This window comes from Lycorma delicatula, chromosome 2 (genome assembly GCF_047948215.1).
Source record: "Lycorma delicatula isolate Av1 chromosome 2, ASM4794821v1, whole genome shotgun sequence".
Classification (NCBI taxonomy): domain Eukaryota; kingdom Metazoa; phylum Arthropoda; class Insecta; order Hemiptera; family Fulgoridae; genus Lycorma; species Lycorma delicatula.
In genome coordinates this window covers 222,379,616-222,406,321 of record NC_134456.1, presented here as the reverse complement: position 1 = coordinate 222,406,321, position 26,706 = coordinate 222,379,616, and the positions used below count along the sequence as shown (strand labels likewise).

The 26,706-nt window shown below is 32.7% G+C and overlaps 1 protein-coding gene across 1 annotated transcript in view; it reads right to left on the bottom strand.

The window, feature by feature from the left end:
* Positions 1-26,706, bottom strand: part of LOC142319680 (long-chain fatty acid transport protein 4-like) — a 98,654-nt gene that overhangs the window by 43,326 nt on the left and 28,622 nt on the right. Inside the window, exons 2-3 of the mRNA XM_075357228.1 lie at positions 12,614-12,764; positions 5,318-5,555 (exon numbers count right to left, since the gene is read on the bottom strand). Coding sequence (XP_075213343.1) covers positions 5,318-5,555; positions 12,614-12,764 — 389 coding nt within the window. The remainder of the gene's footprint in view (positions 1-5,317; positions 5,556-12,613; positions 12,765-26,706) is intronic.

Genomic DNA, 26,706 nt, shown 5'->3' with positions numbered 1-26,706 from the left:
AGTCCCCCAGAGGACCCAATATGAGTGACGAGCAGTTGAGCGTATACGCCAAAGTTGTTTGAGAAGCCCTAAAAAATAAGCACTCCAAATTCTCTCCTGCATGCTTCCCTATGCTGCAGAAACTGATCGCACATGTACAACATGTGTTCCGCAGTGTCCTCCTTCCCACAGTAACTGCATTCCAAGGAGGCTCTCAGCGTCACCGCTCACAAGTATACCTTGAAACATTCGTAAATGATAAGAAACTGAGCCAACTTGTACCCTAGTTTCTCGTGTTTTCGGCACAGCCATCTCTGGAGGTTCAGGATCATTCTGTAGATCTATCTGCTTTTCCTCAACTGATCCAATTTCTCCTGCCACCAGCAGTAAGTGATGCCAGCGCATCCACGTTACCCACTCCTCCCTGTACAACTCCCTCTTCCGAACAAGGAGATCCAGGGACCTAAGTTCTACCACTATGCCGGCGATATCGAACGAGATGATCCTGTACCTGCAGAATACTCGAACAGAGATAACCCTAACCCCGTAGGGAAGACGCCCTTTATGTGGTAGTTATGGTTGCCACATCACCCCCTCCGTACCTAGCCCTTATGAGCTTTACCAGAGATCATCTTTAGTACCTCAGCAAAAGGCATTTCTCAGCATTGTTCTTGCCTCAGTCAGGATGCCACCGATGCAAATGCCACGTGTGACATTACCATCTATGTACTACTACCTAAAATTGAACGATACAAACAAAACAAAAAATAAACCTAAATCTTACACAAGACTGAACAAAAATGAAGACTGAACTGAAATCAAATAACTATCTACCCGTTGGTAAAAGCTGAGTCTAACACGCGAAATAATATAACACAAAACGAAACAATAACAAAAAATAAACTACAATAAAAACAAAACAACAATAATACCTAAAAGGAGAAAGGAAAAACCCAGGTAGAACCCTACATTCCTACGGCAATCCATCCTGTAATAGATAATTTAAAAGGTTTTCAACGATCGCCCATTGGCCCGGTGTCTCCAATTTTCTCGGAGATCCAATACCGACCCGCTAATATCAAACCGACAAATAGTCCCCGTGCGCATAAGATCGTATTTTGCATTCATACAGTACCTAACGAGCGTTGTCCAGCAATCGACATACCTGAGTCTACTAGGCCGAATTTCTCCCTGAAAGCACCGTGCCCAGAAAAAAACTGCGACACGTACTTCTTCGGATGTACCCAAGAAGCGCCCTGCAAATCGACAACATTTGGGAAGAGATCGTGCGCATAACACCCATCCTCCGACTAATCCCATCCGGCCTGCCACAGAGCGTTACCATGTTGATTTATCTCCTGAACTTTTTCCGGAGTCAGCTCATTTAACTTCCTAGCATCGTATTGCTGTTGCCTTTCAGACGCAATCAGATCTATCGGTTTCACGCCTGCAGTCATCAAGATCGCCTCTCGTAAAATAGCGCGGTAAACTCCGGTTACCGTCAACAATATAAGGCGCTGAGCCTTTAATAATAGGTTCCGACATGTTTTAGCCTACCCGCACAAACAGGCGCTACGTATAGCATAATTGACTCGCAGACGCCCCTATACAGAATACTCATGATATTAAAATTAAGACGCCAATCAGGATTGACCACACGTCATATACCAAAGAAGGCACTACACTACAAGCCTTCTCCGCAACGTATAAAAGGTGCTTCTTAAACTGAAATTTCTCATCAAAAAAACCCCGAGGTACTTTTGAACCTGAACATATCTAATTCGTTGGCTTGACACCGAGACACGACTTGCTACTGCCAAACGGCCTTTTAGAAGCATCGTTGTGGTCTTCCCCGGGCTGAACGTCACCTTATGTTGATGACCCCACAGCCCTAATATCCTGCAAGTTGCGTGGCTCGGAGTTCAATCTTCCTCCGTGGGCAATCATCGACCAACTAGAGCCTGTCGTCAGCTTAAGCTACGACAAGTCACACCCACTGGGCAATCTCAGCCGCAGAAGAGAGTCAAACTCCACCACCCACAAGAGAAGACGCAACACATTGCCTTGGGAACAACCCTTATACAGTGTCTTCCCTACTTCATCGCTGCCCTCGTGGAGTAGTAAAATATTCCGATAACTGAAAAAACTTTTCAATACCTGCAGTTCATTTTCAGTGCATCCTCGCCTCCGTAATTGGAAAATGGCAGAGAGAAACCAGATTGTTAAACGCGCCGAAAATGTCTAGGAAGATCCCCAAGATATATTCCGATTCACTGGACGTAACGTCCCCCGTCGCGGTCATTTTTTTTTTATTTTATGTTTTTTAGTCAAGTAATCGGAGACAGGTGTAACCAGTCGCGTCGCACAGACAGTAACGGTGGCAGTAGCTTTATTGGTTGAGACTCTCGCGCTATATAATTACTTGCGTTTCCCGTCGCGGTCAGGGGATATTGAGTCGGTCATGGATCGCTTTCCTCGCCCTTCCCGTCTAGCCAGAGTGCTCTATCCCTTGGATCCCGCTGTGTTCATTAAACTCATGTTTGTCAGAATAATAATGATAAGAGAAAAATTAATGCCTGTTCAATTTACACAAAATATCAGTGTATTGTAATTTCTTCAGATCAACAGTTTGGTCAGTTCAGGATCCGAAACTTTGAGCGATCCAAGAATGTGGATTTCAAACGTCTGCGTCCATCTAAAAGATCATAGTTATAGCTGGTTACCCGTACATCGTAAGAGTAAAAATGTATTTCGCCCGGATCTTAGTGTTATCCGACAAACAGTAGCAGGAGGTAACCGTACTTAGTTTCTCATAATTCCTTTTTTTAAATTATTTTTATTTTATGTGTTTTTAGTTAAGTAATCGAAGGCAGGTCCAGCCAGTCGCATCGCACATACAGTAACGGTGGCTGTATTCGTTGAGCCGCCGCTTCGTACCCCTTAAAAATCGAAATTCAAAAAACCCCGAAAATGGTTTTTGAATATTTATCTGGAGAATATTTGCAAAGTCCCAATCTAGTGAACAAATCGTTTAGCATAGTCAGAAATGGGGAAAAATTGCAATCGTTGTTCAGATTTCGTATTTACCTTTCTTCATCCCTTTCAAAAAATCTAAAAATTGGTTTTTAGGTATTTTTACATGAAAATTACACACACCAAAAATCAGGTCGATATCTTCCTTTGTAATCGAGAAATTAAAAAGCTTGTAAATTTATTATTACTCCATTTTAACCTTTAACTCAGAATTTTAAAAACATCTTTATTAGTGAACATTTACACTGTAAAAGAACATATACACAAATTTTCATCAATTTATGTTCAACATTTTTTCTGGGCATTGATGAACCGGTCAGTCGGTCAGGACAAGTTGCTTTGTGGGTGCAGATATATATTATTTACAATCGATCAATTTTATCTGAAAGTTTTTTTTATAAAACAGCGTAATGTTTTTTCAAATATTTATCCTGTTGCATAATTTTTTGAAAAATTGAGATTTTTAATTCCCAAATAAAAAAGGAAACAATCTATAAGCCAACATAAATTTTAATATTAAATAATCCATAATAAAACTCAGGTTTGCAGGATAAGTAGCCCTTATATGTCAATAATTGTTAAAATTACTTACACTGATGTGACGATAACAAATTATTCCTTTTAAACGTACGTTTAAAAAATTAAACAATCTACATCTTTTATATTCTTTAGCGATTCTCCTCTTGACAGAAAAAATAGTTTAGGGGCTATTATGACGACTTCAGAAATTTCCTAATTTTAACAGACAAAATCTACTTTCCTTGTTTTAATCGTTAAACCTAATTGTAATTATACATATTTTGTTGGCATAAAAACACGCATTCATATATACAGCAAAAATTGTATTCATTAGAACCGACTTAAATGTTATATCTATGAAGCGATTCACGGGTTAATACGATAAAAGAAAGACTACTTAGTACAAAAAAATGTTACGAAGACAAATATTTAGCGTCAAGGTCTTGTATTCCAGTAATATTTCATGAATTGTGTGGGTTTTAGGCTAATAATAATCACCGTAAATTGAACTAATATACACACAATTATACTATTCAGAATATCAATTTAATTAATTTTTTTACAGTTATTTGTAATTTTTATACAGCACTAGCGTGCATAAGTGTGCACATCTAAGCATGTGGGTGCACGTGCACATACATTCTCTCTCTCTCTCACACACACAAACACACACACACACGTCATCAGTCATTCAACTCGTTTAATGCTATTCTCAATTTCTTTCTGCTTTCTGCTATAATCATTTAACTTCGATAAAATGAGTACAGTATATCCTCAGTTATATGTTTTTATAAATTTTATCCTTATCTTCTTGTATAGTTCTTCCCGCTACATATCACAAAATTAATTATCGTGGATGTTTTGATACAAAGCTCATGCATGAATATTTTTCTTCTGTTTAAAGAATATTGTAATACATTTCTCTCTTCTCTTACCGGTTGTAAAACATTTTTGTTGGCGTTCTGTAACAGTACATCACAAAAGCCTCATTTTTTCTTTTCCATTCTTCCCTTTGTTTACGTTTCACCGCCATAATATGCTACACTTCACAGAAATACCTTCAAGAATTTATTTCCGATGCTTAAATCTTTATTCAATACTCACCGATTTTTTTTCCTGCATTAAAATTCTCCTTGCTACTGTCGCTCTGCTTTACATTTTTATCTTATTTACTTCGTTCACTCTGTAATTTTACTCCCAAAAACCAAAATTCAGTAACTTCCGGTAATTTATATTACCCTGCCTTAACATTTTATTCGTCCTTTCTGTCTTAATTCCTCACCGTTATTTTTTTTTCTAAGTAAATTTTCTCCTAGCGACAAACTCATCCTCAATATTTCTTCATCGCTTTCTGTTTCTGCTAAAAGAAGATGTATCGGCAAATCTTGATAGCTGTACTATTTCTCCAGGAGTAGTCATGCCGCACTCAAATGTATCCTTTAATTCCTTTATTTTGCCGACTGTATATGCAAATCGAAAAAAATAAGGATAAACTACACCCGCACCCTTTCACCTTTTCTGACTCTGAACATGCTTTTCATTAACTTCTCTTCTAATAATTACTACCTGACTGTACCTTTGAATAATTTGTAACCGACTCTTCTTTCCGGCTATTTAAGGCAAATTGTTCTTTAACATTTTTTAAATAATACTTTAAATTATCATCGTCAAATACATTTTCAATTTTACTGAAATAAGATAAAAAATATATAATAAAACGATACACAGGCGCTTTAATTTATACAGAATGAAAATATTTAAACGATAAACTGTTAAAATTAAATACCTGATATAAACTGATCGGTAAATATAAGGCCTTTGGTCTGAGCTGTATTGAGACAATGTAGAAGCGTCTTCTTCTGTAAATTGGTGTTAATAAGAGCTGTGATGACGCCGATCTTTGATAGTCCAAGCCAGATGCACGCATACTCGGGCCTATTATTCATCAATAATGACACCACATCACCTTTTTTATAACCCGCCTTAAGGAACACCTGGGCCACACGATTGCTGTATGCTTCAACCTGATAAATAATACTCACCACTGTAAGAACACATTGTAATTTTATTGATATCTATGTAGGTGTAAATTAAAAAAAATATTAACGGTATTCTACAAACATTTAGACAATCGCATAACATTAGCGATTATCAAATGCAGTGGTTCTGAACCAATTTTTTATTAAAACAGGAAACTTACTGTGTAATTTTGTATAAGAAAATGGTAAGATATTGTGACAGAATAACAGGTGAAAAACATGCCATATTGTCGCTGGGAATCAACCCAATACTAATCCAATAGGTCTTGTTTCTTTATGAGAATAACAAATTTTATTTGTTGCTACAGATCATCAAACTATAAATTAAAAATCTAGAGTTACGAGAATGAAGTATTTAATTTAAGACCTATGCATAATTTCACTTAAGAAATAGTACTAATAGTTGGAATTAGTGAATAGCAGCTATAAAATACAGGTGTAATTCTGTGAATTCTAATGTTACATTTGTCAGATGATTTCTGTACTTACTTTTACATAACATTTTTTTAAAATTATTTTTCTTTTTTAATTTTCTGGTGACCTCTTTCTTAGTAGTGCCCACCCCCGAGATCCGAACGGGGGACTAATTTACCTCTGGAATATTTTACCAAGGAAAGCGCCTCCATCTATGTTATGAAAATGCAGAGTTACATTTTCTTGAAAAAAAAGCAGCTGAGTTTTCCACTGCATTCAAATGCGCAATACTCTGAAGATCGAGTGATGCTGACGTGGTCATTTAAGTCCTCCTGACCTACGCTCTCAACAACTACTGAAAAAGCTGCTGCCCTCTTTCAGGAATAATTCCTTAGTCTAGCTCTCAACAGATACCTCTTCAATACGGTTGCACCTTCGATCCAGCTACTCTGTGTCGCTCGGCAATCAAGCCCCCTCACCATCGGCAAGGTCTAATGATTCATAGAGGGAAAATTCTGTACAGAAGAATTGAGAGGAGAGTGGAAGAAGTGTTAGGAGAAGACCGATTTGGTTTCAGGAAAAGTATAGGGACAAGGGAAGCAATTTTAGGCCTCAGATTTATAGTAGAAGGAAGATTAAAGAAAAACAAACTGACATACTTGGTATTTATAGATCTAGAAAAGGCATCGATAATGTAAGACCGGAAAAAAAAGTTCAGCATTTTTAAAAAAATTAGGGTTCAAGTACAATTGCTAACATTTACAGGAACCAAACAGCAACAGTAATAATCGAAGAACATAAGAAAGAAGCCGTAATAAAAAAGGGAATAAGGGAATCTGACAAGGATGTTCCCTATCCCCGTTACTTTTTAACCTTTACATAAAACTAGCAAGCAGTTAATGATGTTAAAGAACAATTTAGATCTTGAATAACCGTACAAGATGAAAAGATAAAGATGCTACGATTTGCTGATGATATAGTAATTATAGCAGAGAGTAAAAAAAGTTTTGAAGAAACAATAACGGCATGGATGAAGAATGCATAGGATGCATGCATGCATCCTATGCAAGAACTACCGCGTGAAAATAAAAGAACAAAATGAAAGTAATGAAATGTAGTAGAAATAATCTAGATGGACCATTGAATATAAAAATAGTAAGAGAAAAGATTACGGAAGTAGAAGAATTTTATTATTTGGAAAGTAAAATTACTAAAGATGGATGAAGCAGGAGCGATATAAAATGCTGAATAGGACAGGTGAAATGAGCCTTTAGTCAGAAATATAATTTGTTTACATCAAAAATTAATTTAAATGTCAGGAAAACATTTTTAAAAGTATATGTTTGGAGCATAGCTTTATATGCAAGTGCAACTTGAACGATCGGAATACTGATCATTCAAGAGGAAAAGATTAGAAGCTTTTGAAATGTTAATTTCAAAATAGGAGATTGATAAAAATCAGAAGACAAATGAAGAGGTGTTGCAGCAAATTGATGAAGAAGCATTCGGAAAAATATAGTTAAAAGAGGGAGACGTATAGGTCACATATTAAGTCATCCGGGAATAGTCACTTTGATATTGGAGGGACAGGTAGAAGGAAAAAATTGTGCAGGCAGGCAACGTTAGGAATATGTAAAACAAATTGTTAGGGATGTAGAATGCAGGGGGTATACCGAAATGAAACGACTGGCTCTAGATAGGGAATCTTGAGAGCTGCATCAAATCAGTCAAATGACTGAAGACAAAAAAAAAAGAAACATTTAATTACAAGAATCCATCAGTACTCTCAGAACCTCTATGACAGTTCTGGAAAATAATCTTGAAAATGAGCCAAAAATTTGGAAGAGACTTTTCCTCGAACACAATTTTAAAACAAAAACTTATGAAAATATTCACAGAAGGTATACTGCAAATCTCTTAAATCTGTTGAAAGAAGAGATGTGTTCTCTTTGAAAAATATTTGAGGCCTGAAAATGGCTGAAATAATTTGATAATGGTTCCACAGTTCCAAATTTTTCATCATTGCTTCAATATTGTCTTAGAAAATGAAAAACTTTGGTCTATAAGAATTTAAAAACTGCATAATTAAACGGGTTAAGATTTATTGAACCGTTATTATATTTATTAGAAAGTTAACTTTTTATAATTACTGAAGTAAATGTTTAAACTATTTTGACAAATTCACCAGTCATATATCACAAAATTTGGTTAAAGCGTTAACGGTGAGCAGAGTGCTCACCATCCATATTGTTACCGCAGATAGCATAGCTAATAATGCCAGATTAAACTGTACAGATTTAGCTTTTTCTGAAAGAATGCTGCAAATTTAACAATTTAGTTCAAAGAGAACAATTTGTAAAAAAAATTAAGCTACAATAAATATTACTTTTAATTGTAATAAGCATTATTTTGTTCACAAGACAATATTATTAATTGTTGGCAGCTCTGTAAACAAGATTCTTTTCAAGCCTGAATAGTGAGTTTTGTATATAAAATATATTAGCCAGAATTTATCACCTAAATGAGCAAGAAATATTTTTTACTAAGAGAAAGATTTCAACCATATCAGGAAAAAATTTACAACGGATTATTACATTAACCATTAACACGATTCACTTTAATAAATAGTCACAGTAGTGAAATTTCTCCATTTTTATATGAAAAATAAACACAATAAACACAGTGAAAATATTATTTCAATTTTATTTAAATTACATATTAAGTGATGATACAAATAACTGAATATGTAAGAAAATAATTTACATAAAACCGAGCGCTACCAATGAAAGATTTCTTTACTACAAAGGTCAATCCATTTGAAGTGTCTCAAAAAAACATAAGCCGGTTGCTTAACCAATTCAAAAAAAAAAAATTAAAACTTATCCGGTTGTTTCCTACATATTTCAGGGCCTAAAATTATTTATTTATTATTTTTTATTTTTTTAAGCAGTTTGCCAGTGGTGACCATTTTTGTTACGGTACACACTCCTATTATTTGTTACAATTGTAAGGGTTTATGGAATAAATCATAACTAAAACTATTGGTGCTAGAAGTATGAAACAAAAAGCAACTTAATCATATTTTCTCAGGGTAAAAGATTGGTCTAGTGGTTTATTTACCTATCTCTCTTTTTTCTATGAGAAAATCATCAATAAAGTTGAACATGTAAAAGGGTGAAATTTCACTTTGGTAATTTTTTTTCAAGAGGCAGGGATACACAGTTTGAATTATTTTTTTTATATCTAGGTATATGTTAGTAGTTTTACCATAAATAATATTAATGGTGATATACTTACCCCTAAATATTTATGAATTTTTGAAAACAAACTTTTTTTAAAAAATTCAAATTTGGCTTCAAAAACCTCTGATGGGAGCTGGTGATAAAAATCTCGAATTTGCATAACTTGCAGTGTTTTTGTAGATGTTTATGGCAAATAAAAAGGTTTCTTGTGTATTTTACTAATAAAAAGGTTATAATCTATCAAAAATCAAGCAAAACCTGTTAAAAGCGATAACCATTTTGACTCGCTAAATAAGTGCTTGAAAGAGGTTTCTTGTCTTCTTTGCACTTCACATTTTTTATATAATTTTTATATTTAACTCCTATGTTGTTGAATTTGACGTTTCCAATATTTATATAATTTTTTTTTTAAATTATTAATGTTAGGTTGTGTAATTTAATGATACTTAGCCAATACCAGTAACCTAATACAATTTTGATTCAAAAATGCTTGTATAACTTACCCAAACTGAGATTTCAATGAGCAGCCTACATCTTTTTTGAAGAATTGATTTTTATTTTTATACTGGTTTATTTTTGTGAACGCTATCAAAGAAAAAATAAATTGTAGCAAAATTTTAAGTATTCTTCAATGAAATAGCCTGTTTTTGTAGCAATGAAAGTTTGTTATTTAGTGTGGTTAACCGACAGTTGTGATATCTCTTCTGATAATTCTCTTGAAATTGTGTGAGAATGACCTGCCACTGTAGTTAGTTCAAGCGATGTCAACTTTCTCAGGACTTTGCAGATCGGTACCCACACTTATCATATTCACGTGAAAAAGATCGACTTGGATTTTCAATTTCAGAAACTTTTGAGTCAAAACATAATTCAAGATTCTATTTTAATTTTTCAATACCTTATTTATTTTAAATTTTAATGCTGATGGCCTTTAATCCGTGCTTAATTTTTTTTCGATTTTGATGGAGGTGATACACCCAAAATGCTACATGCAGCATCCAATTGTTCAATATTGTGATGCGGGGCAATGTATTGCTCTTGGTCTTCGCATTCATATAATTCTTACTTCTGCTGAGAAAAATACTTTTGAAACAGTTAACACAGAGACTTACCAGGAACTAAATTTGGAAAAATGTGTCCTTTAAGAGCTTGCTCTAATGTTATTTGGCTTTAGTTTTTCTTAAATGTTTCTTTGTGATTTCTCAAAGGATCGCAACAGAACTGTCCATATAAGTGACTAAATTTTGACAAAAAATCGTTTTTCATGACATTTACAAACACTAGTGACATCTGAATTAACATGTAAAAAGATAAGTTGTTGGTTTTCATGACTAAACTAACAAATTTTAACGAGTTCTTTTGGCACTGTACCATACACTGTTATCTGACACTCTTCATTCACATAAATTCCTACGGAACATTATTCTTCAGTTGTTTTACGTGAAATAACTTGAAAATAATGTAAAAATTTAACCGATTTTAAAATTTGCAAATATAATATTATTAAGTAAAACTTATTTATTTAATAAACATTTCAAAACACAGGAAGATATTTGACACTCAGTAAAGAAGTGAACAGATCATCCACTAACGTCAGACTAATTAGTCTGTAACTGCAAAGCTAGATGAGGCAACAAGCATAAACGAGCTTGTTGCAACATTAATTTTCCTGATGACTGGAAATGACTTCAAGTGACATTAACATTACAGTCAAACGGTTCAAACATGTCTATTTCAACTATAGTAATAAGTATAAAGATGTTAAAGCGCCAAGAAGACGAGAAACCCTCTTGGAGCAGGTTTTTCATGATTTTTGAAATGTTATAACTTTTTTATTAGTACAATACACAAGAAACTTTTACATTTGCCATAAACACCTACAAAAACCGATCAAGTTGTGTAAATTTAAGATTTTTATCACCAGCCCCATCAGAGTTATTAGAAGCCAAAATTTGAATTTAAAAAAAAAAATTTGTTTTCAAAAATTCATAAAAATTTAGGAGTAATTATATCACCATTAATATTATTTACGGTAAAACTACTACGACATATACCTACATATTAGAAAATAATTCAAATTGTGTATACCATCCCTGCCTCTTGAAAAAAAATTTCAAAAGTGAAATTTCACTGTTTTTCATGTTCAGCTTTATCGGTAATTTTATCATAGAAAAAAGGGGAGAGGTAGGTAAAAAAAACCGCTGGAACAATCTTTTACCTTGAGAAAATATGAATAAATTCTCATCCTTCCAGGACCAATAGTTTTTTAATGATTTTTTCCGTAAACCCTTACAATCACAAAAATAGGTGTGTGCACTATAACAACAATGGCTGCCACAGATAAACTGTTTAAATAAAAATTAAAATTAAAATATTTTTAAGGTTCTGAGACATGTATTTTTTTTTTTTTTTTTGAATCGGTCAAACACCAACACGTAGGTCAGTTCAAATGGATTGACCCAAAAGTAAATGTAAAAGAAAAATTAAAATACTTTGTAGTTAAGAGAAAATGAAACCCGAAAACTTAGGAAATTGAATATCTGTCAAACTACAGACGCAAAACTTTAAATATAAAATCAACAAAAAAAAGCATCTGTGTTTTCATGACCAAAAAAACCTTTACTTAAATTTGACACATATCAATGTCTAAAAAAAGGTACGAAAAATTACAGGTTTATATGATCCATTAGTACGGTTTAATGTAAATACCCAAACGGTAATCTATATCCATCCAAGTGCAATCTATGGTGCGTACGTTAATAGTCTTTACATTAGAAATGATCCTCCTCTATCCAAGACCAAAAATTTCTTAAGGTATATTATTAATAGAGCTTTAGAAAAAAATCAGATGGAAACCAATCGAGAACTTCTCGCGTGCCAGGAAATAGAACTGCTTCTTCCAATTTAACGATTAGAAAACTAGTGAGTTCATCGATTATCAGACCGGGAGAGACAGAATAATTAATAGGTTTTCTGGTCAACAAGAAGTCCTCATCTGATTCAAGTAGCTTTTATCTAGATCCATATCGAAGACGTAGTTGTGGAAATGATTCAAAATTTGCAACCCTTGGGGGAGATAATCATTATTATGTAGCAAATCTTATATGTGATAATTGAACATACCTAGATGAAAATAAAGTATCATTTAGATGTTTTTTGACTAATAAAAAGTACTTGTATTGAAATATATTAAAATATGCGATAAACACTTCCATTTATATGTATTTTAAAACACGTTTTTAATTTAATTAAATGTCAGTCGTGAAATTACAGAAAACTTTTTCAATGATCTGTATATTATAAATAAAATAAAAAAATACATATATAATTCAACCGATAATTAAACTAAGAAGTTAATGTAAACAAAAAAAGTTAACAAAAACTCACCTCTGTAGCACGCCAAACATCATTTTCAAAATAAAAACATACTCTGTTGGGATTTTTTATCAATGTCTCAGCAAAGACACCGGCTACAGACAAATCATTATTCTTAAAATAATTAGATTGTATCTTCATCTGAGACATTCTATACAAGAACCTAAAAACAAAAAAAAATTAAATTAGAACCGCAAGAAACCGAAATCTTATATATAACACGTAAAATTTTTCTCGCACCATCGGATTTGGTAAATCTCTAAATAGCAATACCAAAATAAAAATATTATTTTATTAATTAAAGGCTATGTTAATATTTATTGTCAGGAAGGAACTATAATAGTACTATCCGATCGTCCTAACTAAGCCGAAAAAAATTAGAAAGATAAAAAGAAGTTAAATGATATGTTAAAGAACACAAAAATTTATCAAAATTAATTGCCCCGTAAATTCACACGTTAATATACAATCAAATCAACAATACCTACAAGGTGAATAAAAATAACAACACAAAATAATATGCAACATCATGCTGAGACAATAGTCGTTCATTAATTAGTTATTTTATAATGTCATGCGGGCTAATTTTGTAACAACAGACACCACATAATGCGTGTGAAATCCCCCTTTCCATATTTACAAACCTTCTATAACTATACCTCTCTACCGTATATGTAACTTATCTGCAACAATGCCTGTTTAATTCTGTGTACAGATCTACATGATTTACTTCTCCGAATTTTTAACGTAAAATTAGACAAGGTAAATAAACGGATTAATATATAATTATATATTTGGCGTGTATTACCGTAATAGTCGTGAAACACATCCGATATTTCAGTTAAACACACCTAAGTCGGTTATAACAAATCGGTAAACTAATATTCGGCGTGAACATTAAATCATTAATGCCTTAAGCAGATATTCAACATGTACAGACTAAACGCTGCCAAGAGAAGGAATATTAACAAGATCACTTAATTTGACAATTAAAAACATCCTTCCTAAACCCACTACGCAAATTGAAACAAAAGCCTTCACCGTTTTACGATCCATTTTCTCTATAAATTAAGGAGTTAGGCGTGCCGGATAGTTTAGTAATAGAATTCTAGCATCGGACAACAGAACTGTTATAATTTAATTCTGTTTCATAAACAGTGAGGATGTGTTCAAGGTCCACCTTTTTGATAGCCAAAAATTTATTTCAACTTTTTAAAATTAAATTTTTTTAAATCTTGATAAATCAAGATTTTATAAAAAGAAAAATTTGTGCATTTTTTAAGATTACTTTAGCGACATACTATCTAACAATAAGATGTCCTACTTCTGGAGCTATGAATACAAAAAGAGAACGCCCATCGACTATTTTGTCTACCTGGAAATAAATAGTAACTAGGAATATACCAAAACCAATATTTTAATTTTTGTTTCGTGAATAATAGTTGATAATTTATGTAATGCGTACACAAAATTTATTACATATCCAATAAATTCCTTTAAAAAAGAAGTGCAATTTTCAGTTTTGTTCCAATCTCAAATCTGTTGTTTCAGTAATCTTTTCTATATTTTCAATATTTATACTTTCTTTAAGTAATGACGCTGAAGTTATGTCATGCACCCTGATATTTAACTAAACATGTAAGATTTGTGTACATAACTTTCCCGCACTTCATCATCGACTAAAAAAAAAATCATGTTTGTAATAAAAAACAAAATAGAGATTTTTATAAAGCAAATTAAATTATTTTGTAATCTTAAATCCCGGTACTCTACTTTGGTTTAATAATACTGTTCAATACTAATTTTTTAAAAAAAAAAAAGCTTATTCCTTTGAGTTATTTTGTTTTTCTCAATAATTAAATTTTTAGATACGGTAATGTACATGAATCACCTGGAAAAGAAAAGGTAAAAAAAATGCCATCCTGGTCAGGGCTAGAACAATTCTTTATTATTTTGTGCTGTTGTTCTAAAATTAAAAGAGGGGTTAAAAAAAATTACAAAAAATTTGAACAAAATAAAATATAATTTTATATTTTATTGAACAGCACTGCATTTATTTATATTAAATTATACGCTGAAATGAATGAAATAATAAAATATTTTACTCAGATGAACACATAATCCATTATATTATGTTAACAACTGCTACTTCACATAAAATAAAAAATTGCCCCGATCGCTTCACGGTCAACTGTCTGGTACGATCAACAGAAACCTAGGTAAATCCTTGAGAAGTTCTCTTCTCAATTAAAAAATTCAAGATAACTAGTAAGTTTATATTAATAATACTTCTATGATTTAAAAGGTGTTAACTAAAATTATTTAAGCGCTTATCATTAACACACATTACACGATGATACTGAATATAAATACTTTTTTTTTTAAATTATTACTTTAAAACTCATCAATCCAAAAGATTTTGTAAAAGGTTTTTTTAAATTTAATTTTAAATAAATTAATCGAAATATAATTTAAACGGGTTGTTAATTATTTATTAAAAAAAACTGCAACCGAAGCATAATAAGGCCTTACTCAAAGGTCAAAGTATTGCGTTGCATTTAACAAAAACTTGTTTTCTGGTATTTTTTTATAAACGATTAATCTTTTTTAACAAAACATGTGAAAAAGCTACAATTTTAATTTACTAAAAATGCATATTCACCGAACAATAATCTAACAATTTATTCTTGTACCCTGAAAGTCATTCAGATTTTTGAAAAAGCCTTATGATATCCCAAATGGAAATATACAAAGGCAAAACACATATTTCATAATGAGGGCAAGTCAAGTGTTTCATTAAGATGTTTCAAACAGTACGATTTTATTTTTTGCAAATGAAATTAACAGATCGTACAAAAAAAAACAACAATTTGATTTATTATTTAACGACACACAAACTAATTTTACAAAGTAAGCGGCAGAAAATATTTCATATTGTACCGTTTAAAAATTATGACAACACAACAACCAGTAAAATAATATTAAATTTAACTGAGAAGAACATATTTAAAGTTATATAATAACAACCCATCTGGCAAAGCAATGGAGAGGAATCGATGACAAATTTGAGACTTTAAGGACACTTTCCTATCCAATAAATGAACAAAAATAACAGATATAATAAGTAGGGATAATTCTAAAAATGCAATAAGATCATGAGGCTGAGGACAATCCCCTATCCAAATTATTTAATTAAATGTAACCAATTAATTACATAATCGATCGATATTCATAAATATATAACATCCACCATCTTGTTATTTATTTCTGCTGAAATATTTAAAGTAAAAGGTTAAAACCTATCAATAAAAACAAGCTTATTACGGTTGTAATAATGATATCTGTATTTCCGTAAAAATTCAAAACTGTGGCGCTTAAAAAAAAATAATAATAATACTCAACATTTATTATTTATTATCAATAACGAATTTTTTAACTGCTCTTTGTTCGTGTCAATAAAGCAAAAAAGAACTAGCAATTGTTGAACTTTACATTAAAATTTGCATTAAAAAAATTATCATTTACAAATAAAGAGATCGCATGTACACCATGAGCAGTAATTAGACTTTGAACGATATAACCTTTGTTCTTTTATTTAATCTGTTTTCATACAATATTGGACAATACAAAATTTATAACTCTTTTATTGCAATAAGAAATATTATCGCAATACACATTAAATAATAATGAAATCGGTACAATAATACAAATAAAAATTATACTGTTAAAAATAACGTTAGTGTGAATTAAGAAAAAAAAAATCAAATAGTACTTTCTCATCTTTCAGTATGACAGCAGTGATTTCAGTATAATACCAACAATTTTACTAAAGTTTTATCAAAATTTTGAGTAAGGTACAAAACCTAAAAAAAATTTACTAATAACCACCTAATGAATTCTGTCCTAAACATATATCATCATTTTATCACATGAAGTGTCTCAACACTAGTTTACTAATGGGTTTTATCTTCAGTAACATTGTATTTATTGACATCGACTAAATAGTCTCATCGTAATCAGAATCATAACGCAATACCCGTTTAGTTTAAACTTACATTACACTTCATAACAAGAAAATCTAATTTAGTTTTATTCTATTTCCTAATCCTTTATCTGCAAGTTTATGTAATTTTATTTCATTACTAAAACCTATTTTTTATTTATTTATTTATATTTTTTTGTAGTCGATCGGTTTGATGCTATACACCAACCTTTTTTCTTCTTTTTTAATCTTTTAACCGCAACATATTCAGTACGTCCTCAATTATCTTTTTTATACAGGTGTCTCACGAAAAAATGGAAACAATTTCAAGACACGTTCTGCAAATGAAAATAAAGAAAGTTTCACGTAAAATCGGGTCTGGAAACCCTTCATTTTCAAGCTATAGCTTGTGAAAAAGTTTGCGACTTAACAGCTGTTTTCGTATAAAACACGTAAAATTGGTGTTACAAAATATAATTATTTTAGTTTTGATGAACAAATAATTTTGTTACGTTATCTGTAAACAAATAAGATTTTGCAAAAAAAAATCGTAGAATTAACTTCTGAGAAAATTTATGCAAATAACATCAATTCAATATGAAAAACAGTTCAGAATTTTCTGAGAAATTGGATTACTATTAAAAACAAAACAGACTAAAATGTTGCAGAAAAATATTCCATTATAATTTCAAACTGAAACAACAATCATTTCAATATTGGGAATTAAAAAAAAAAAACAAAATAGATTATTACAAATAAATAAATAAAAATGTAAAATTTCTGGTTTTGGCAAAAAAATAACATCGTCGATGAATCAACATTTTTCTCCTTAGTTAGTTACTCCACTCAAATTTTTCTTCAATTCCTAAATTCAATCTTTTGTATAAAATGCGGTAAACCAATATGATAGACTACATCATTGTCGCATTACTTTCTCAATCGGAGATCTTTTTTAATCTTCTATTCTTATATGAGTTATAGATAACTCTCCTCTCCGTACAGTTAGATCCGAATTAAAGATTTTATTTCATTATACACTAACAAATGCTTTCTCCAAATCTACAAATGCCATGTAAGTAAGTGGCTTTATTTTTTTAAAGTGTGCCTTCTAAAATGAATCTGAAGGCCAAAATGGCCTTTCTTGTTATCGTGCTCTTTCTGAAGCTGAAGTGATCTTCATCTAATACATTAGATACTTTCTATTTTTAATTTGTAAATTATCCTATAAAATATTTTTTACGCACAAGACATTAATGTTGAAAATAACATTAGTGGAAATTAAAAAAAAAAAAAAGAATCAATACGCACTTTCTCATCTTTCAGTTTGACACCAGACTAATACCGACAGTTCTACAAAACGTTTTATCAAGATTACAAGTAAGATTCAAAACTTAATCGAAAACAATTTATTAATAACCACCCTAAAAAACTTTGTCTTAAAATTATATCATCGGTTTAGCACAAGATGTCTCAGCACCGGTTTACTAATTCGTGTCGATGATTTATCTTCAGTAACAATCTATCTATTGACATCTGCTAAACGGTCTCATCGTATTCGGAATAATATAATATAATACCCGTTTAGTTTAAACTTACATTACTAACTTCAGAACAAGAGAATCTAATGCAGTTTTATTCTATTCCCTAATCCTTTTCTGCAAGTTTATGTAATTTTAACCTAAAAAAAGCAATTGATGATCTAATCATTCATATTTATTTGCTTCAGCCTTCCTTCATATAGTAACAATTACACTCTTTTAAAAATCGAACATTTCTCCGATAATACAGATTTTGCACACCGATCTGTAAAACTTACTCGGTTTTATTTCCCCCACAATACAGTAATAAAGGTAGTACATCAATAATTCCTACTCTTTTATTCTTGTTTCAATCTTTCACGGCTTTATAAACTCTCATTTTAGTGCAAAAATTATTTTTATTTGAAATCATCAGTTCCTTTCTCCTTCTTTAATACATTATCAGATAATTTTTCTCCTCGATAAGGTCCTTTTACGTACTCCAACCACCTTTCAGATTTTTCTTCTCTTTGTAACAAAGGCATCTCTGATATCAAACCTTTTTTACATTTCCGTAAATTTTTCTTTCAAAACAAAACCGAAGAAAAATTAAGCATCTGGTTTTCCAACCTTTTATCCCAACATGAATTTACACATATGCAAAACATTTAAAAAAATTTGTCTTCCAAAACGATTAATATCTAATATTTTTTCACTGTCATCACCCGATTTGGGTTTTTTGATTACAGATTTGTCGTTTATAAGGTTTATCGGTTATAAGCCATTTTACGAGTAATAGCTATTTCAACCAGGAACGGGCGTTTTAAAAAAATTAAATATCTGAAGTTTAATTTTAATAAGGCGGGTAGAAGAACATCTATAATAATGTAAAATACCAGCACACACATCGTAGATAAAGGGAAAAACAAAGATACGATTAAATATTCTGTCAATATGCACGATGGACAGTAACTTTCACAAATGTATGATTAATTTATATGTGCAGCTGTTTACAACAGCATTTATTTTACCTTTAATGTATATAGGGATACAATGAACATACAAATACTACAATTCTGATAAAACAACTTGAAAAAAAAAACGGTTATGACTGGAAAACTATTGGCCAAATGAGAAAATAGTGCCATTAGTTGATAGGTGACAATCCCGTCATCTATTTTCTGCATCTTACATGTTGAAATCCGAGTTACATTAAAAAACAACAACAAAAGATATTTCTTACTTTTTCTTTATTTCTCTGAAGGCAAATTTTAAGTTGTGAAATAAGATTGTATAAGTAAATAAAAAAGGTAATCGGGGGAGAAAAAATATGACCAACTTTTTAACCGGTACTATAGAGTAAATTATAAAGAAAGAAAACCGCTTAGAAAAAGCGACAAATATAAGTAATATGATAAATTACGATCTAATAAATACGTTTTACGATTAACTAGAAAAGATCTCCTACTTAATAAACCCTTTTGACCTAAATTTGACCGTATACCTAATCGTAAAAAGAGTCTATTAGGAATGATAAATAAAAATGTTTCCTGAATGGGAAAACAAGACTGAAACAAAAAAATATTTTTTTTTAAGTCCACGGAAACAAAAGCACACAGGCATTCCACCCTTTAATTTCTAAGTAAGGATTATTTTCTAATAATAACTGAAATAAGTAAGGATCTAGTAGCTCATACCAAATTTGTATATGCCGAAACTAAATCGACATATTAAAATTTAAATAATAAATAATTAATTAAAACAAAACAAATCATTCAAACAAAGAAATTTTATAAAAGATAAATACACGCTAATATATAGATTCTCTAATGCTCACATCAAAAAACACATACACAAATGAAACACCATACACGATGCTTTGAAAAACACTCCAAGAAACAGCCGAGATATGATACAGTTTACCTTATACTCAGCATTAATAAAAATAACATAAAATCAGAGTTCAAAAATTTTTCACCCAAAAAACAATTGTTTGAATGAAGAAAATATATGTTACCAGAATACCAATACTAAAAGGTAATCGTTTCTCTTTGTTAGGCAAAACTTTTTAAAAGTTTATTGCTATTTTTTGGTAATAAAGTAAATACTACCCGAGTGGAGTTGTTAGTCTCCCATCAGGCACCTTCAGTTCACTAGACATAGTGGATACCGGAGATATAAAATACGTGGGGTGGACAAAAACTAACACTACTGCCTTGTAGTTTGGAGTTGGTTCTCAAAGGCTACGGGAAGAATATCCTGTGTCGGGCCACCACCCTGTCACTCGTTAAACGTTTTTATTGCTAAAAGTCCCAACTGAAAAAGCCTTGGAAAAGTATTGGATACATCAAAGAAAAATTTTGGAACGTGGAATATTTAGGGGATTAAAACAAAACAGAGGGAGGTTTTCCCACAGTCGCATAGGTATGGAATTGATACCTGAACGTTAACTGAAGTAAAGAAGAAGAGTAAAGGAAATGCGAACGATTTAATTATTTGATGTTCTATAGTGGAATCGCTAAGAGTTAAAGATAAAGAGCTAAGGCAGGGATGGCCGTTGTAGTAAGAAAAATTCTTAAAATATTTACAAGGAATCGGGAAGAGATAAGCGAAAGGATTTTAAAAATAAAATGTAGGAATCGGGGTCGCTCGATAATGGTGACTGCAGTTTATGCTCCTACAGATGATGCGGTTAGTAATACAAAGGACGATTTCAAGAACACCTTTGTCAATACCCTTACTGGAATAAGCCGGCGCAAAGAGATATTGATTTTAGGGAATTTGAATGATAGAACAGGAAGGACGAAACGTTATGAAATCATCGGAAAGTTTGGAGATAGGTAGTAAATGATAATGGAAGACGAATGATTAACGCGTGTTAGATATTGAGACTGCAGGTAACGAACAGATACTTTCAGCATAAGGAGAATCACTCGTATACTCAGATACGGCCGACTTGGAACCTGAAATTTATTACCGATTATTTGATTCAGAGACAAAAAACTGTTACATACTGAAAATGTGAGAGTATTCAGAGGTGCTGAATGTGGAACAGATCGTTTCTTGCTAATATTTCTTCCTTCGCTCTTAACAAGCGAAACTTCGCTCTTCGTGAACCTTTACTGTTAACAAACGATCATTTCTGGTTCATAAACGGCAATGATCTCTTTACGATCCGGTTTAAAAATAGTATTAAAATCCCGGAGAATGAAAGGTACAAACCTAAGCGGTTGAATCAGGAGTCAGTCAGGTTCTTGTACAAGTTGTGGTCGGCAAAAAAGATTACTGATCGCAGATAGTCCGAGACGGTAAAGCAGAATTGTAGCTGACTGAAAGGGTAACATGGAGCAGCGAGTGAGGCTTTAGGGGAGGTAGGCAAATCAGGGCAGGTAGGAAGACCGGTGGGAAGAAAGATTAGATGGCTCAATAAAGGGAAGAAGAAAGCATATGACAAGCGGTCGGCTAGCAAAAATATGGAGGACAGAAAGTTGTATGCAAGAATTAATAAGGAAGTAAAGAAGGTAATGGCAAAGGCAAAAAGTGTTATGCGGGAAAGTATTTGTGAAAGAATCGAGATATATATGGGTGATAGTCGGATCAAAGAGACATGGAAGGTTGTAGTGAACTTGGGGAAGGATACTAGTGAAAGAATAAATATTTCAGCGGTTAAAATCGGGGAATGGGAAAAATATTATGAGGAATTGTTGAAAGAGAGGTGTTTGCCGGTACCTCCTACAGAAAGAGAGATACAGGTGCCTGTCCTTCTACCGGGGAAGGACAGGTACCTTCTTCCCCGGTACCTTCTGTCCGGTACCGGGGACAGAAGGCAGGAGGAGAGGAGTAACAAAAAAAAGGAATTTATAGGGCACTGAAACAGGCAAAAAGTGGGAAATCACCAAGTCCTGGAAACATTCCAATAGAACTCATTAAGAATAGTTCGAAGTGTACGATTGAAGAATTGCAGAGTATTTTTAACGGATGTCTTATTGAGGGGTAGGAAACACCAAAGGAATGGAAATTTGACATATATTATTTCAGTATATAAGAAAGGAGCTAGGAACTATGCAGGGATAAGTATCACGTCGTCTTTTGGAATGTTGTATGGACGCATTGTAAAAATCAAAACAGAAAGGGTGATAGTGATTGGAGAGGAGCAGGCTGGTTTTACAGCGAGAAGGTCATGTGTGGATAATATTTTCATTCTGAGAAAAGGTTTAGTAAAAGAATAGTTAGAAGTTTGGAGACCCACATGGTTTTCGTAGACCTAGAAAAAACTTGACATGGTGCCTGTGAAGAAATCGTTAGAAGTTGTTAGCAACTGTGGCCCTCATCCGACGTACGTAACTGCTATTTATGACTTTTATAGTAATCAAGTAAGCAGTGCCGTAACGCGGGCGTGGCGAAAAGGCGCCCGCCACGAGCGCAACTGGGTTTGGGGCGCAAAACAAAGGATACCGACGCGGTTGAGAGTTGCACGTGGTTTTTATCCGACTTAACCGTTCTAGTCTACACATGAATCAACACCGACTGTCACCGGCCGTTTTTCGTCTCCTGACCAATCAGACAGAGACACATATTATTGCGCCCGCATCACACTCCCTCTCTTTCACTACTAGTCGTACCTCGTTCGTAAGAGATCAGCCGTGGTGTTGCTATGTCGTAATTATTTTTATATAAATTCTCTCTTGCGGAACAAAACATACCGGAAAAGAAATAAAATTTTGTTTATATACAACGCACTGGCATACTGTCTTAAGTAAGTACTGTAAATAATTATATTAATAAAAACACAAATTTTAATTAAAAAACACTTCTCGAGTAAAATGCCACCAAATAAAACGTCCGGTACACAGTTTAAAAAATTAAGAGAACAGAGGATTGAAAATATAAAGAAAAATATAACTCCGATTGATATTTTTCTTAAAAAATCATCTACACCTCTAGTTCAAATAGTCACATGAAACAGAAGAGAAAAGAACAATTGAACATCAAAACCGGGAAATCGAGAAGCAATGTACATGCAATGATGATAAATTATAATGCAAAAATAATAGATTTCAATGATCCCACACACAAATATTTGTTCAACATGGACCAGAGTCGTGCAAAAATTTAAGTGTTTATCCTGATACAGAAATAGGCATTTTGTAAAAAAATGGTTTGTAAAAACAATGTCAAACGGAAAACAAGTACGCAGAAATCGGTTGATATATTGCAAGCGAAAAGATGCACTGTTCTGTTTCTCATGTATTATTTTTGGAAAAAATTAGAATGTATGGACCACTGCGGGGTTTCGAGACGGCATTTAAATCCTATGTTTCCACGTCGTGGAAATTCATAGTATCAAGAAAAAAGTTATGTCGAATGGAAAACTTTCGAATCAAAAATTAAGAAAGGTGGTTTTATAGACGATCAATTATAAGAAGAATTTTTAAAAGAAAAAGAAAAGCAGAGGCGTATTTTAAAAGTTATTTTGGATGCCATTCTGCACTCCGTAAAAAATAATGACGCTTTGAGAGGAACTTGGGGAAAAATTAGTCACCCGTGTGAAAAATTTCTGAACACGATAGAATTAATTAGCCATTACGATCCTATTATCTCGCAACATATTGAAAGTCATAAGAAAAATCAAGTTAATTATTTCTCTCCTATAATACAATATGATATAATTAATATAGTCGCTTCTAAAATTAGACCGTATTATTTCAAACATTCAAAAAGCAAAATATTTTTCTATTTTATTTGATAGCACACCAGGAACAGTGATGCAAATTTTGCGCTGTGTTAACGCTGATCCCAGCACGAATAAGTGTAGCGTTGAAAAAACCTTCGTAGACTTTATTGTGATAAATTAAAAACCTACGAAGCGCTTGCGAAAGACATCGAAAACAAGTTAATATTAAACGCATTAAATATTATAAATATAAAAGGAGAATCATACGATAACGGAGAGAATACGGCAGGTAAATACAAGGGGGTACAAGCCAGGATATTACGTTTAAACAATATGGCGAGGTTTGTTCCACGCACGGCTCACAGCCTTTATTTAATAGACGTTCATGATGCACAAACATCCGTTAAAAATGAAATCGTGTTTTGAAACGATTCAACAATTGTTGTATTCGATTCAACTTTTTTATAAATTCTACTAGCAGATGGGATCTTTTAAAAGAAAAATTATCTGTTCCTCTTAAAGGTTTAAGCGACACGAGGTGGTCCGCGAAAGCTAACGCGGTTAAAGCAATACGAAATCAAATGCCTTCTTAACGAAATGTGCGATGGACAAAGAGAAGGTACAGTAGACTCTGTAACAAATGCTCGAATGTCGCTAATATTATTAACAAAATTTAAATTTGTTGTACAATTAAAATTTTGAGATACAATATTAGAAATGATAAAGTAAATTTACTTATAGAAGAAAGAAAAACCGCAGTCGAAAATGATAAACGCTCTAAAAAATAAAATTTTTTAAACAGTACCGAAATGATTTTTTCGATTCGCTTCGCGATTCAGCAAAAAGTTTAGCCGAAATAATAAATATTCAAACTAACATTCTAGAAAAGGGACGGCGTCAAAAACACGCCGCTAGATGTTTTTTAAACATTAAAACGAGCGTAACAGACCCGGTATTGAAATATAATAGCGACTTAGACGCTTCAGAATTTCTACGTGAAACCGAGAGTTTTCAAATATCAAGCCGTGCAAGTTTTTGAAAATTTAGAGGATACGGACCCTTTTCAAATCTTGCAAAAAAATTACGAACTCTCATTACTAAACGCGTATTCAAATCTAGACAAATCATTAAGGATTTTCATAACGATGCCGGTAACAACGGTTTCCTGCGAACGTCGGTTTAGCGAATTTTTTTCCTTTTTTTTTTCCTGTTTAGCCTCCGGTAACTACCGTTCAGATAATACTTCAGAGGATGAATGAGGATGATATGTATGAGTATGAATGAAGTGTGGTCTTGTACATTCTCAGTTCGACCATTTCTGAGATGTGTGGTTAATTGAAACCCAACCGCCAAAGAACACCGATATCCACGATCTAGTATTCAAGTCCGCGTAAAAATAACTGGCTTTACTAGGACTTGAACGCTGGAATTTTCGACTTCCAAATCAGTTGATTTGGGAAGATGCGTTCACCACTAGAATAACCCGGTGGGTTCGGTTTAGCGAATTAAAAATTGTAAATCGTACCTTCGTTCTTCAGTATGCAGAAGAGCGATTAACAAATATCTTTATAACATTAATTCAAAAAGACGTTGCCAAAACGTTACAATAGATGTGTTTGCAAACGAAAAAGCGATAAAAATTACTTCATAAAATATACTGAACCGTTTTACCTTTTAATACCTGTGTTTTTTATTTCTTTTATTTTGTAGTCATCGAATACGAATAAATTCTTTTTCTTATTTAAGTTATAGATTATTATTTATTCGTACAAATACATTATTGACAAATACATTATTGTATACACAGACAGCTCGTTTTGATGAGGTTAATATATTTAACGCATTGAATTTTGTGAAATTTAATGCGTTAAATTAAGATTTTTAATTTTTTTTATCATTATTGGATTACGGGGAGGCGCAAGTTACACACTTGCCACAGGCGCTTCATATCCTCGTTACGGCACTGCAAGTAAGCGCTGTTAAAGGGGAAAACATGCGTCAAGTTTTTTAAAGTTAATAAGGATTTACGTCAAGACTGCTTCTTTTCTCCCATTCTGTTTGAGCTTTATTTGGATGACGTATTGGAAGAATGGCGGAAAAATGTAGAAGGATGGGAGTGAGATGGATGAGATGAGATGGATGAGTAGTATATATATATATATATATATATATATACACACACATTGTTGTTTGCAGATGATCAGGTCATTATAGCATCAGATCGGTTTGATATTAGCTATATGATAAAAAAATTGACGGAAAGTGGGATTTGAAGATAAATTTTAGTAAGACGAAGCCTTATCTATCTATTGGCCGGTGCAAAAGGAAATGACTTGACTATAGACGGGAATATCATAGAGGCATTCGAGGACTTTAAGTACCTCGACTCTATATCATCTCAGGAAGGAAACGGTGTAAAATTTGTAAGTCGTCGTATGGCTTTGGGGAGGATGGCTATCCGGAAGTGCAATTGTTTGTGGCGGTCTGAAGGGATACAGAAAGCAAATAAGTACAGGTTGTACAAGGGTTTTATCGAGAGCATTTTATTATGAACGGGTCAGAAGCTTGGGAAATTAAAAAAATAATGAAGATAGGTTGTCCGCTGTGGAGATGGATATGCCGCGCAGGAGTTGTGGAGTTTCTAAAATACAGTGCGTGAGAAACGAGAAGATCAGAAAAACCGGGGTAACCCACCGGGTTGGTCTAGTGGTGAACGCGTCTTCCCAAATCAGCTGATTTGGAAGACGAGAGTTCCAGCGTTCAAGTCCTAGTAAAGCCAGTTATTTTTACACGGATTTGAATACTAGATCGTGGATACCGGTTGTTCTTTGGCGGTTGGGTTTCAATTAACCACACATATCAGGAACGGTCGAACTGAGAATGTACAAGACTACACTTCATTTACACTCATACATATCATCCTCATTCATCC